This window comes from Neovison vison, chromosome 11 (assembly GCF_020171115.1).
Source record: "Neovison vison isolate M4711 chromosome 11, ASM_NN_V1, whole genome shotgun sequence".
Classification (NCBI taxonomy): Eukaryota; Metazoa; Chordata; class Mammalia; order Carnivora; family Mustelidae; genus Neogale; species Neogale vison.
The window spans coordinates 69,881,180-69,896,321 of record NC_058101.1 but is presented as its reverse complement, the minus strand read 5'-3'; the positions used below and the strand labels follow the sequence as shown (position 1 = coordinate 69,896,321).

The window sequence follows — 15,142 nt, the reverse complement described above, 5'->3', positions numbered from 1 at the left end:
CATTCTTATGATCAAACCATACATATTTGACTGCAGTAGCAATATGTTTTGTTTTGATGCCTGCTCAGGTAAATCTTACTATTTTTAAAAATGTCCTTGGCTATCCTTGGATATTGATTTAATAAAGTAAATTTTAAGATCATTGTATCCAATTCCCCAAATCCTTCTCCTTAAGAATACTTGTATTTTATTTGAAATTATATTAAATTTATAAATTGAGTTTAGATCAGTTTTATGCTAATTATAATTTTTTTCTAACACAAGTTTTCCTATTGGTAAAGATCTTATTTTATAGTCTTCAATAAGACTTTATACTTTTCTATGTAATTTTTTCTATAAAAGAAGGAAGCTTTTGATTTTTAAATATGTTGATTTTTTTTATAACCAACCAACTTATAAAATCATATTTGGTCTTTATGTAAAGTCTCTTGGGCTTTCTATATATTTTAATCATATTAATAGAGAAATAGTTTTGCTTTTCACCTTCCAAATTTTATATAAGTAATATAATTTTCTCACTGTATTTTCTACTGTCTCCAAGAAAATGTTGAATGATAATGTTGAGAGTGGTTAATTTGGTGTTTAGTTGAAATGACTTTACCATTGCATTGTTTAGAACATTTATATTATCTTATCAGGATAGATTTTTATATTTCTATAATATAATCTATTTCTTTTTTTATTAGATGTGGCCACTAGATTTATTAAATTCATCTTTAGCATCCATTAACAGAATCAAATGAGTTTTCTCCTTAAGTTATTAATAAAATGGATCTTTTTTTAAAAGATTTTATTCATTTATTTGACAGAGAGATACACAGCAAGAGAGGGAACACAAGCAGGGCAAGTGGGACATGGAGAAGCAGGCTTCCTGCTGAGCAGGGAGCCCAATGCAGGACTCGATCTCAAGACCCTGGGACCACGACCTGAGACAAAGGCAGATGCTTAACAACCGAGCCACCCAGGTGCCTAGATGGATTTTGTTGATAGATATATTGATATTGAACCATTTTAGTTTTTTAATTATATTTTTCTCTTTCCACACAGATGAACTCTACTGAATGCTATTTCAATAATCTATGTACCTTTGTTTTTAATTGAAATTTGGTTCTTGCTTTAAAAAAAAAAAAAAACACTCGTCAGATTTGGGTATTAAAGTGCTCCCTATGTTGTAAGTTGTATTCTTAGATGAAACCTAACTGCCTAAATTTTCACTCTCTTATGATGAGACATTAGAGAGCTTCCTAAAACTTCTGGGCAACACCCATCAAATAAGATTTATATAGACATGACTAACTTCCAGTTTGTGGACTCAATGCACTCAAACAAGAATTACCTGGCAACTCCCCCAACCACTCTTTCCAGTGATAGCTCATGCTCAAAAACTTACAAGAGTAAAAACTTAAAAGCCATTCTTTGAGAGGAGTAGGGAATTTGGGTAAATTGGAAGGGGAGGTGAACCATGAGAGACTATGGACTCTGAAAAACAATCTGAGGGGTTTGAAGTGGCGGGGGGGTGGGAGGTTGGGGTACCAGGTGGTGGGTATTATAGAGGGCACAGCTTGCATGGAGCACTGGGTGTGGTGAAAAAATAATGAATAATGTTTTTCTGAAAATAAATAAATTGGAAAAAAAAAAAAGCCATTCTTGAATATTCAAAGGAAGTAGGACTCAGTCGAATAAAAGTCCATAAAGAAACACAGGGTAAATTATGTTTCTCTATGTTGTGATTAACATTAATTAAGTGTCCCAGCTTTGAAAAGAGAATGGAAAGTGGCCCTACGTCATCATTTCTATTTTAATTGGAAAAAGGCAAATTAATTCTAGGTATTATTGTGTTGTTGTTGTTTTCAACTAGGTTAAACAATGTTTCTACAACTCACACATTTGTAGATAGCCAAGTGTGAAAATACTCAAAACACAGTTCTGCTGATCTACATGAAATAAGGATGTGGGCCCTTTATAGTCAAATAGCCACTCTGCGAAGGCCAAAGATTTTTTTTAAGAAACATACTTTACTTCATGAGTCAATTTGTTTTCTTATTTCACTCTCAAATAGCCAGTCTTTCTCCATGCCAACATCATTATTTTCTAATGGAAAGTAAGGAGGTATTGAATACTCTTTCCTCTATGGTGGGAGCTCAAACAAAAACAAAAACCAAACAAATCCCTCTACAGTTGATACAGAAGGAGTACTGTGCAAATGCAGACAGTAGCACAGAGAGAAAACAGGAGTAAGAGAGAAAGGAAAACCGATGTAAAGGGTAGCATGGAGTGTAATGTACTTGATATGTGAACAACAGAGGAGGGAAAAAGGTAGAGATGGAAATGCAAATATACAGAGAGTAGGATAAGTGCTAAAGGAAAGAGCTTAAATTTGTAGTACTTCCGCTTCTAGTTAAGACGCAAAAACTTGCAAGAGAGACCGTCACCCCTATAGGAACACTAGGAAGTCAAATACACTACCAAATCAGTTTTTGCTAAACCCATCAGAAAACTGAGGGTGTAAATAAACCAAAATAAAATGCAATCCAGGGAATGACAGACCCTTCTTGGAGGAAGAAATGCCTATGGCCCTGTATTATTCCTGGCTGAGTAGCAGGGGGAAGACGATATTCCACAGACACCAGCTGGATTTGCAATAAACTTAATGAGCACGTTACCTGGCATGAGAGATGTGAATCCTGCGGAGCCCTAGGCATAGCATGGGTCTTGCCCAACCACCTACTCCTTTCCACTGAAAGTCACATACTGAAGGAGTATATTTCAGTATGCAGGAGATCTGAGAGATTCACCAATGCGCTGCACAGGGCTTTCTCCAATGTGAGGCAGAAGAGCAGAGGTTGATTCCCCCTCCCCCCAACACACACACACTAGGCTGAAGCTTGAAAAAGAGGTGAGACTGCTACAAAACGAAAATATTGCTAGGGGAATCCAAGGCTGTTTTAACTTATATAGACAATTAATATAATTCATTACATTAACAGAATAAATAAGAAAAACATTTGAGCATCTCAGTATATACCAAAAAAAGTCACTTGACTAAATTCAAAACTATTCTTGATAGAAATTCACAGGAAATTGGGGATAGAGGGAAATCCCTCAATCTGATAAAAGACATCTATGAAAAGCCTACCGTTAAGATCAGCTTTAATGACAACAGGAGTTTAAAACCATATTTTTAAAAATACCTTGAACATTAGCATGAGAAACTATAAAAAATACATAAGTCTTAAAATGTATTATGACCACACACAAATGATCTGAACACAAATATATGGCTAATAAAATTTAAATACCTATATAAATGGAATGATATGCCTACCATTCTTACACATCAACAGACTCAATATTGTTAAGATATCCATTCCCTCCCAAGTAATTTACAGATTCAAAATCCCAACAGTTGTTTTGAAAAAGTTGACAAGCTATTCTCAAATTTATATGGAAAAACTAAGGCTCTCAGAGGCAAAACAAAAACAAAAACTTTGATAAAAAGAACAAAGCTGACAAAGATAGAGGACTTAAATTACCTGATTTCAGGACTTACTATAAAGCTACAATAGTCATTTTACGTCATGAAGCTAGACAAAATGATCAATGGAATAGAACAGATCATCAAGAAGTAGACCTACATCTATCAGTAGACAATTGAATTTCTAGTCGAAGTACCCACTAAATTTAGTGAAGAAAAAAGTATTTTTGACAAATGGTGCTGCAATAACTTGATATCTACATAGGGGAAAATAACTTTGATTCCTATCTCATTCATAAATGTAAAGGCTGGAACAATAAAGCACTCTGAGGAAAGACCATGGAGAATAGTCTCATGACCTAAGACATAATGATCTTTGGAGGCACAAAAAGCACTAATGAAAAGATTGATAAACTGTACTCAGAATTTAAAGTCAAAATACATCATTAAGGAAATTATAAGACAAGCCAAAGAGAGGAGAGGGGACTTGTAACACATATATCCCCCCCTTTTTTTGGTAACACATATATTTATAAAAGCACTTGCATCCACATATATGAAAAGTTCCTTTAAATTAACAATTAAAAAAAAAACCTCACTTTTTAAAAAGGGAAAAGTCTTGAGCAGAAATGTCATTTGAAAAAAAAAGAGGGATTCCTGGGTGGCTCAGTCAATTAAGCAAGCATCTGACTTTAGCTCAGGTCATGATCTCAGGGTCCTGGGATCAAGTCCTGCTTCTGGCTCCTTGCTCAGTGGGAAATCTACTTGTCCCTCTGCCCTTCCTTCTGTCATTTTCTCTCTCTTTACTTATTTTACAAATAAGTAAAATCTTAAAAAAACCAAAAACAAACAAAAAAAAAAAACCCCACAGATGAATGGCAAATAAGCATAAGAAAAGGTGCTTAACAGAATTAGTCATCAAGAAAATGCAAATTAAGACCCAATAAGATAACCACTTCATACCCACGAGAATACTAAGTGAAGACTGACATTATCATCATTGGTGAAGTTAACACAACTTTCACACAGAAGAGTAGAATAAAGTTATACAATAACTTTGAAGAACAGTTGGCAGATCCTAGAAAAGTTAAACATGCATCTGCCCTATGACTTAACAATTTTAACTCCTCAGTGTTTACCTCTCAAAATAAAAACAAATATCTACACGAATACTTGTACAGGAATGTTTATAGACACTTGCTCATTGTTGTCAAAAGTAAAAGTAATTAAATGTAGAGAAAAGTAAATAAGAGAATGAATAAATTGTGGTATCACGACAACATAATACTATTCTGTAACAATTCCATTTAGCAACATATATGAACCCAAAAAATATATGTTTAATAGGCACAAGAGAACACATATTATATGATTTTATTCACTTAAATTTCAACAAGCAAAACGAATCCAGCTGGTATATATGGAAAAGCGGTTGCCTCAGAGTATGTCGAGTGGCTATTGACAAGAATGGGGCACAAAGGAACTTTCTGGAATAATGGAAATATTTTATATCTTACATTGGGTAGAGGTTATGTGGCCCCATGCAACTATCAAACTCATTGAACTGAAGTTTATTTAGATTTATCCATTTTGTTATATATAAATTAATCCTCAATAAAATATAAACATGCTCTTTGTAAATATATACCATTCATCAACAGATAAAACAGGAAGTGAAATTATTTGTGGAGGGCAGCAGCATTTTAGAATCCTCAACTACTTCTGTAAGGAATTGATAACTCCTCTTACAAACTATGTTACAATGGAGACCAGAGCATTACAAAAGGCAAACTGAGCTAGCAAGCTGAGAGGACCATGCAGTATATACAACAGGAAAGGGCCAGGTAATCAAAAGCAATGTCTAATGCTTAGACATTGTGGATATATATTTTTTCCCCTACACTGGCATACTGACATTTTTTCCCTCAATGAATCAATTTTGAAGATCCAACTGAAGAATGCTTTTAAAGCATCAGCTGAAGTCAAAATGCCATCGTGTGGAAGTGGAAATGAGGGTAACCCTAAGAACATATGTATCCTGCAGAGAAGGAAGGATCTTTGCCTTGGCCTACTGAAGTTTTAAGAATCTCTAATTTTTCGTCTTTAAAATGGGCAAGGTAATACTTCCCTCAAAGAATTTTTTGGAGATTAGAGAAGAAACCATGTGTAACATATTAAACACAGCGCTTGGCATGTTCTTAGTGATCAATTTTATCAATTTCTTTTTCTTACCAGCTGCTCTATATCTTCTACAAGGAGAAGACAGGCTTACAGAATTTGTATCTCAATGAATATAATTAGACCTAATCTTCTAAGAAGTTAGTGTAGAAAATCAAACAGAGTCAAAGTATACTAAATGTAAATCATTTTCTTTACCATAGAGAAACACAAAAAACTTAACTAGACACTTCTGTGTAAGGAATTGTGCTATAGATTAGCTTCCTTGGACATATAACTCACACAGTATAATAAATTTACATCCAATCTTGATAAGATCATTTTTTTCTGAAAGGTACAAATGGAAAATTGCTAGTAACTAGCAGTAAAAAATATCCTAGGACATATATCCTCACCTGAGAAATGTTCCATATTTACTGTACCCAGGACTCTGTCCTATAAACTAGACATCTAACAAGTTGGGGTTGGAGCAAACATTTATTTCCTCTAAAATCTAAACAAATATAGCAATGTGAACTTCTGCAAAATACATAGAAATTCAAACTTCTATCGTGAGCAAAGCCAACTTTGTGACCTAATTATATGTTAGCAGATGGCTATCCTCAGTGTGGTGTTGAGTCTTGTTCAGTATCTTCCAAAACACAAGTTACATGGGAAGGAAGGAAAAAAGACAAAATTTGATGTTCTTTTCCTATGTAAATTTCACCCTCTTCTGAGTTTTTTCTGAAAGTCCCAGCTTGATTCCCTAGGGCTGATTGTGTCTATGTTGTTTCAGTTTCCAGGAAGTTTAAAATAGAGCAATTAACTTCAGTATATATCCAGAAGATATATACTGTTTGAACACTTCACTGTTTGAACTTGGGCTCTCCTATCCTAGCCATAGGCTTCAATTTCAAGTTAAAGTCCCTACCCAAACAGCTGGATAGGAGAGCTGCCCATTCTGAGAAAAGTTTCCTCACAAAGAGGAAAATAGTAAAAAGGTCACTCTGATTTTAATAATGACCCTGTCATCCACCATACCCCACCTCCCCACCTGCCAAGCATTATCTATCCACCTGCCACAGTGTAAGACCTCCTGCGGTGAAGCAGGAGGATGAAGGATGTGGGAGGAGGAAACAACAATGCTTGTGAATGGACAGACTCTTCTCATTGGTTACAATGATGAATTGCATATTTGCTGAAGTTACTCAGTGAGATAATCAATCTTGGGTCTAATGTTTAGAAGCATACAAGAACAACCAGTTACATGATGGCTGTATCAAGGGCATAGACGAAAGGTTATCATTTCTCTTTAAAAATATCTAATATTAATAGGTATTTTAATGGATATGAAATGGCAAAGTAACACATTTATTTGACTGATGAATTCCAAGTAATGATAAATTCAATAGGAACGGGCAAGCAACTTAGTCATCTGACTCAACTCATTAGTTTTTAGTCAGTAGAAAATCTCATTGTTCTGGGTCAGCCTAACATGATCAATAATTTGTTAGGATCAAATATTTAAACTACTTTTAAATACATGCAGAAAATTTACTAATTTTCTAAAACCCATATGCATATTCTCATTTCTTAGGCCTTTTTAAAAGTGATATGATCTGAAATTTTTTAGGTTGTTAAGTGCTCACAATTATAAACTGTACTTGAAGACCACTTCCTGCGTCCCCCCCCTGCCCACCCCCAACCCAAAGAAAATCTTAAGAAGTCAAAGAACAAGGGCCAGGATAAAGACTGTATGTCCATGAGTACTATTAGCATATTAATAAACTGTATTTCTATTTACACTTCCATCACTGGGGCTAATTGTTAGTTATTTTGAGGAAGAGGTTATGCCTTAATTAACAGCTCTTAGTAAGTGAAAGCTGGTTGCATTTCTTAAGTATGTTCACATTTCACAGTCTTATATCATAGCAGGGATCCAGTTCATCCAATTCTTTTATGTGATGACACCTCTGATCAAGGAAGGAAGTCTTTAAAAGACCTTAAATAATTAGCTTCCAGAATAGAAGCCAACAAGAAGCATAATTAATGAGTAAGCTAATTATCTATCCGTAAAGCATTAACATCCACACACATTTTAAATGAGGGAGAGTAAAGGGAATAGAAATATCTTAGATATCTAATATTTCTCTCATGTTTCTAAGGACTTCACAAACTCAAGAGTTCAGGAGAAACATTCATTTCTGTAACATCCATTTCTGTAACATTCATTTCTGGCAAGACCTCTGCCCTTGCCATAGTCTACCCCCAACTATGCCTTGGGACTGCTGGGGTAACTGAATCTGATCGTGTGCTTGGAGGAACAGAAAATGCCACGGCTCTCATCATCTAATCATTTCTCTGCTTACTAGTCCCCTGCACGGCTGCATCAGCTCCTCCCACTACCTATTTGAACCATAACCTACATGAGGGCAGAATTTAAAATGACATTTTCCCCAGACAAGGTATGGGTGATTCTCTATGTCCAGCAGGACCTCTTAGCCTTAACAGGAACTCTGCTGGAAACTAAAGGCCTCTCGGCCTTCAGAGCGTTCCCTGACATGTGCTTCCTATGGATTGTCAACACTGCCATGGCTCTCCTGCCTTGAAACCGACAGAGCTTCACCGGGACAGGAGAAATTTAAAGGAGAGGGCCCCTTTGAAGCCATTCCCTTTTCAGCACCTACCCAAGAGCATTATCTTCTGTCCAGGAATTTGAAGAATGGCTTGACTGTCTAACCAGGCAGTCTGATTCAGGTGGAAGAAAAGTCAGACACTGCAGGAAGACCGAAGAATTTAGGACGAAAGAACACGGGGGCTTTACATAACCTCCACGCAAGGAGGCCAATTAAAACGTGTGCCTAGTGTTTCTCGTTAGCCCCTCTGTTTGCTTTGGTGCCAGGAACAACTTCAGGAAAACAGAGGGAGTGTCTCTCTACACAATATTGTCCAGGAATAAACTGTCCAAAGAGAGCAGTTTGTCAATCTCCTGTTGTAGAATAATTACAGTATCCAGAAAGTTTTAAAACAGTATGAAAATTTCATCTCTTGTCCTTGCCTCATGCCTACACTACGACTCCTTCAACAACTCCTTAGAACAACAGCAGAAAGATCAACTAAGACATCAAGCCAGCCTTCCTGAGAAAGAGAAAAATCTCTTCTGAAAGCTTTTGGTCCTAACCAGTTGCCAATTTGGCACTAAGCCCAATGAATTGGGCGTGGAAGGATGCGGGGTGGGGGGGATCCTGATTAAAATATAAACATAAGACAAGCATAAACAGAGTATAAATGCCCTCTTTGAAAAATGCCAGTTATATCCAACCAAACCCAATAGTTTGGAAAAGCCTAACTCCTTCTCCCACTGCCCCCTGAAAAAGAAATAAGTACAGTACTTACAGTGTCATGAGATTTATCCTTGACATCATAGACTGTTAGCTTTATTTTGGTCTCCTCATAGATGGGATACTCAGATGGGAATGTGACACCAGTCAAAAACAGTGGGTCTCTTGTTCCCTGCAACAGCACAAGCAGACAACTTTGATTCCATAAAGTAGCAACTGCAGTCGGCAGCATGCAGGGACACATGAGAACACAGCAAGTGTGTCTGAGACTGTCTGTTTTTCTAGGAAATAGCCCTATTGGAAGAGAGATCTGAATCGCCAACTGATGCTCATGGGTGACAGCAAGGCCCAGAGCCCAAACTCTGATAGAGCTATCGATAGTAAATGGCACGGCATCAGTGTCCGCGCTGCTAACAGTCTGGAAAAACAATTTATTTTCATTATATGCAGAATCCTTCCTTAAGGTCAGTTGTCAGTCCATTTAGAATAGATTTAATGGATTTGACCTGAAATCCATGCAAATAAGCTAAGATATTGACTGATCAAATTAAAATGAAGCTATTTTCTCATAAACTACCATTTACTTCCTTTCTGTAATGATTCAGTTGAAAGCCTTGCTCTGATAATGTCCATTTGTTTTTAGATGTTCAGCTGTGTTTTTTCTCAGACCGATCTGAAAACTAATGAAAGAAACTAAATATGATGGATTTGGGCCTATGAAATTACTAACATAGGATGCAGTGCCCTGGATATTTCCATGCCTCAGAATTAATTTTGAGAAAGCTGACATCCAACATTAAATTTTACATCTATATTGCCAAATATCACTGAGATGTTTGCTAGAATTTAGTAAACCAAGTGTCTATGAGTTTTTGAAAGCCCGAGTTATTTATTTAGTCATTCATTCTTTCTCCTTTTCCTCAACAAATACTTCTTGTTCAGCTCTGTGTTAGACACTTTGGAAAAAGACAGTCAATAAAACAGCCCAAAACAGCTATGTGTGTTCAAACATAAACAACTGAAATGTGTCAAAATCACTTCTTTTAAGTTTTGACAATATACATATATTTTAAGAATAATGAAACTGGAACAATATTTAAATATTTTTTCATAGAAATGAACAATTTTACAATTTTAGTCAAGTTTCCACGGTATGAATGAGAATATTTTTGTTAATTCAACTACAGCATTAGCTACAAATTATACCAGCATTGGAACCTAAAGTTTCCAAAGGTCATATTCAAGGCTACATGCAGGAACTGGGTCATTCCCATTAGAGAAATGAGTCGAGTTCAGTCTGAATCATTTATTCCGGCAGCCAGGCACAGGCTGGCACTGAGCAAACCCAGTCTGGGGCAAGCTACTTCGCTCCTTACAGAGAAACTCCTTGGTCAAAACAGACAGGGCTTACAAGTCTGAAAAAAAGCAAGCAGAGCTAAGGAGTTTGAAGCACACTTTCTGTAGTCCCAGATGTTCCAGTATTTCTCATTCACTAAGTTCGTGAAATAAGTGTAATGAGAACAAAATAATCAAAAGGGAAACACTTCCTCTTTTGAATCTGATCCAATACAATCACAAGTTTCCTCCCAACACATATTGAATGTTATATTAGTAACAATAAATGTAAATAGGAAATCTCTCATCTGATGAGTAATATTTACACCCTTCAGCTAGAAACATTCCAATTTCTCAAATTAATCATCTACCTTTCTTTGAAAAACATGGTACATTAAAAAGACACACACAAATAGCAAATAATATAAAGTTTCCATCAGCAGACTGAAGAACACAGGAAAAAATGAAAAGTACAAGAACACTTAACTTCTCTGGGGGTACTTTATGACTCTCTTTTAGCCCTCCCAAATTAAGTATTCATTACATTTTATATATATATATATATATATATATATATATATATATATATTTTTTTTTACCCCCCCCCCCCATCTACTTGGTGATTTAAGGATCCAAAGTGAGATTTTTTTTTCTCCTTACTAAAGAAAAAGAAAGTCTATGAAAAAGGCAAGCTTTTCTCTCATCTGTTTATTCTGGTAAGTTAGCAATGCTTCATAACCTCAGGTATGCTTTTCTAAATAACCGAGGACAGGAACATAGCACAGCTGCAGGCCACGGACTGACTAACTTCAGCTGTTTGCTCCGAGTCCGAGAGAGGCTGAGAAGGCTACAGTGCGGCAGAGGAAGGCAGACACCCAGCACGCTCACTCACCTCCACAATTTCCGTGCTCGAGTATCTTGTCAGACCCTGCTCCGCGGGGTGGATGACTGAGATCTGCACCAGTGTGTTCAGCTTCCGATCACGAACGGGGGCCACCAGATCCTTGCACGCTGGCAATGACAGAGCAGAGAGAGAGAAAAGAAACTAGCACCGTGTCTCAGGGAAAACTTCTGTGCGGAGCTGGAAGTAAACTTAGCGACGGCGCTGAATGAAATCTCCTGGGACTCAGGCTGATTTTTACAGAGGAAGTCCCTTGGAAGTACCTTACAGAAATAGGAAGTCACGTGCTGCAGAGCTGAGAGTCCATTTCCACTGACCACGGTTGCCGCTCCTGCTAGTCTGCACCGCCCTGGGATGCCAGGTCTGACGTGTGACTCCACACACAGCTCTGGGACTTGAGCGACGTTAATTAGTCATGAAACCCTGGGCTTTAATTCACACTCCCAGACAAAGTAAGCTGAGTTGCGCTACATCCAGGAAACTTTATGCTGTTCCTTACTGACACTGGTGGGAATAGTTCAAATGTACCAGTGCACCCTGTCTTGGCTCTAGCGATCTACTGGATATGATCAAAACACAGCAACAGAAAACTGGGGAGAGTCCCTACCCCACCAAAGCTGCACATAAGCTGCAGGCAAGCGGCAGAGGAGGCAGAGGAGGGGTTAGAAACGCCCTCTGTCTGGGATTCTAGCCAAGTCTGGGAGGGAGAAATGTGGAATAAGGATGGGTTAATTCTTGCCCAGGGGCCACAAATGTAAGAACTTTCCTTTGAGACACCAGGCTCATATTACAGAAGCTCAGCACCATACCATATTTCCTTGAATATTTTCTCCTTCCACAATCATTCCCACAATTCAGGGCGGAAATCCCAAAATGTATTTCTTTGCAGCATATCCAGTGTCCCTTCTCCCTGGCTTTGAAACAGTAGTTTTACTACTTGCAGCTGGATGGCTAAGTCTGCTGTAAAGTGTCCTCATCAGAGGGGGTTCGAGTTATGCTCAGCTGGTGTCTTAAGGCGGGCTGGGGGAGACTGGGATCTTCTGTCTGGGTCCCTGGGTGAGAAGGAGCTGGGCTCTATTACATCCTTAGCCTACACTTCTGACTGCTGCAGGAAGGGACAGAAGGACAGTGCATTTAAGCTATATTCTGTCACTGCAGCAGTTTACAGAAACTTCATCTGCTGGGACAGAGGTACTACAGCTTAAATCCAAAACTTGAAAGCAAAGGAAATTTTAAATGTAATTATCACCTTCAGTGGCTTACAGATCATCTCATTTATAGAAGCAGAATGGGATAGAGGAAAAAGCAGGAGTTTTGGGGGGCGCCTGGGTGGCTCAGTGGGTTAAACCTCTGCCTGCTGTTCTGCCTACTTGTGATTTCTCTCTCTGTGTCAAATAAATAGATAAAATCTTAAAAAAAAAAAAAAGCAGGAGTTTTGGGATCAAACGGGTCTGGTTTTTGGCTAGTTCTATCAGCTAGGCAATGCTGGGCAAATTTCTTACCTTCTTAACTCTTCTTGCCAGACTTTGAGATGCTTTTAGTCCTGTATAGTATTTTGTCATGATTTTTCCTTATTTAACCCACCTCTATTTAAATGCCTCTGGCAATACAGGAGAGCTTAGGAAAGCATATGTGGAAAAAGTAACAGCTACAGTTTTACCCCTCCCTCTTTTTTTTAAAGCATTTTGCTAATTATCTTTTGATTTCTCAAAACAGAACTTTGAGTTACTCTCTCCGTTTTACATATTAAGAACAAGAGGCTTAGAAACAGTAGGGGCTCACATTTCCATTATTAAAACCCTGGTGGTTTGTTTACATCATTCCCCATTAGCTCCATTTCTTTTCTGGCATACTGAGTTCCTTTCCTCCACAATGGCCTCTCTCTTCTGAAGACCCACTGCCATGATTCTCTCTTGTCTGACCCAAGAGATCTACAGTTTTAGGAAATACTGATGCGAGGTTTCAACATCAATATATCTCCGGAAGGGGGAAAAAAAAAGTTAGATTTAGACTTTACTGTTCTTTGATGGTTACTCTGATCATCTCCTCTCCTTGCCTTGTGAATGTGTTTAACTTCATCACTCATTTGCTTGGTTATCTGTTCAGAGGGTACAGCTTTCTCTCCACTTACAGATATTGACTCTATCTGTTCCTGGATTTTAAAGCTAGAGTTTATTTGCTTCAAACACATGCATCTTGCCCTCTTCCTTGGTTGTAACCTCATTTCTACTTGATGAGCTTATGACACCTTTGCTCAAAATAAGTTACTCCTTTTCAGATTTCTTATCAGGCTTGACTGTGGGCTGTGGTTGTTTCCCAGAAGTGAGCAGCTGTTCTCCATTTTATCAGTGAAACTCTCAGACTCACTCCTAATAAAAACAGAAAATCTTCATTAAACTGAAATGTTCTGTCCAACCCAATTTACAGATATCCCAATACAGAAGAAGTAAAAACAGCAATAATGGCACTTTGTAATTCTCTATTTTCTGTATCTAAAAATGGGCACAGAAAACAAAAACTGAACTCACATCTTAGGTAGCCCATACCTCTTTTCTTCCCAACAGCCCAGAGGATTTTCTGTTCCCTCATGCCTATGCAGTAAGATATCATGGAAAGACCCTGAGATCATTCAGAATTCCTGAGCTGTATTCCCACATCCCTTATTTTTTTTTTCCACATCCCTTATTTTTTAGTTATGTGATGTTATGTGACAAGCTCTTAGACACTCAATTTCTTCATCTGTTTACCTGTCTCTCAGGGTGGAATTGAAAAAGATTTTAGGGCTCTTTTTATTAATAGGCTTTTTATTAATAGACTTTTTAATTTTTTATTAATAGACTTTTATTAATAAGACTTTTCTATGAAAAATAAAGTTTACCAGTATCCTTATACTAATATTTACCAATGTTAATATCATCATTTACCAATATTTAGTGTTTTATTATTTTGTAATATGTTTTTATTGACTTAGTCATATTCAGATAACTCTGTAAACACGGTCACCAGGTCCAAGATTTCTTGCTAAATACCAAACTAGTGCATGAGTCATTGCATTTCATATAGTGAAACCCATACACACCATGGATCTATACATACTGAAACTGTCTCGCTGGAGGGTGATAAATGATGAGTGATTGGATTGCTTCATGGAGCTATTACTCATTTGATCACCATAAAGTCTAACCTGCATGAGAAATATTTGGTAGCCAAAAAGAAGCCTGGAAACTACATTTCTCAGTCTTCCAACCATACTTGCCACTGCCCATTACCAAACAAAACTCTGCTCTGCATAAATGGCATTTCTCAACTCAGAAGACTAAAAGCACACTTTGGGTTTTGCTTCTCTTGTTCTGTTTTATTCATTTAAGAATTTCTTGAACTAAATGGGTACTTAATAAATGCCTCTCTGACATCATTCATGCATCTATCTATCTACTATCTCTAGACATAGATCTATATCTGTATCTATATATATACACATATAGATATATTTAATGTTTATTACTGCCTTTTTACTGGTTTTGTTTTGGACTGAGCTATTTTAAAATATTCCCAAAGTCCAAAAGAGTTTACATATACAAGATGCTGATAGGTTGGGGTTCAAATGTGCTTGTATCCACTAAATAGTCTGTTTTGTTTTTTACTGAAAAGGAAAAAAAAGAGCAATATGGAAGTAATGAGTTTTTTTTTTTTAAAGCTATAATTTGAAACTTTTATTTAAGAAAAATAAAACAGCTCTGAGCTACTGGTTTTTTTGTTTGTTTGTTTTTGTTTTTGTCTTTTCTGTTAACTTTTCTACTGCAACTAGCAACACGAGGGTTCACTTTCTACTGCCAGTGCTTTGAATGAGATGCCCACCGGCATCCGCAGCTCAGATTCATACAGGAGCCAGACAGCTCTCACTCCACGGAAGGGAATCCTTGGTATAAGTGC

The 15,142-nt window shown here is 37.1% G+C and overlaps 1 protein-coding gene across 5 annotated transcripts in view; it reads right to left on the bottom strand.

Annotated features, from left to right (window-relative positions):
* The window catches only part of INPP4B (inositol polyphosphate-4-phosphatase type II B), an 830,572-nt gene that overhangs the window by 326,189 nt on the left and 489,241 nt on the right, over nt 1-15,142 (bottom strand). For all 5 annotated transcript variants that reach the window (XM_044268013.1, XM_044268017.1, XM_044268010.1 and 2 more), the window contains exons 6-7: nt 11,201-11,319; nt 9,029-9,145 (exon numbers count right to left, since the gene is read on the bottom strand). In XM_044268013.1, the coding sequence (XP_044123948.1) occupies nt 9,029-9,145; nt 11,201-11,319 (236 nt within the window). The remainder of the gene's footprint in view (nt 1-9,028; nt 9,146-11,200; nt 11,320-15,142) is intronic.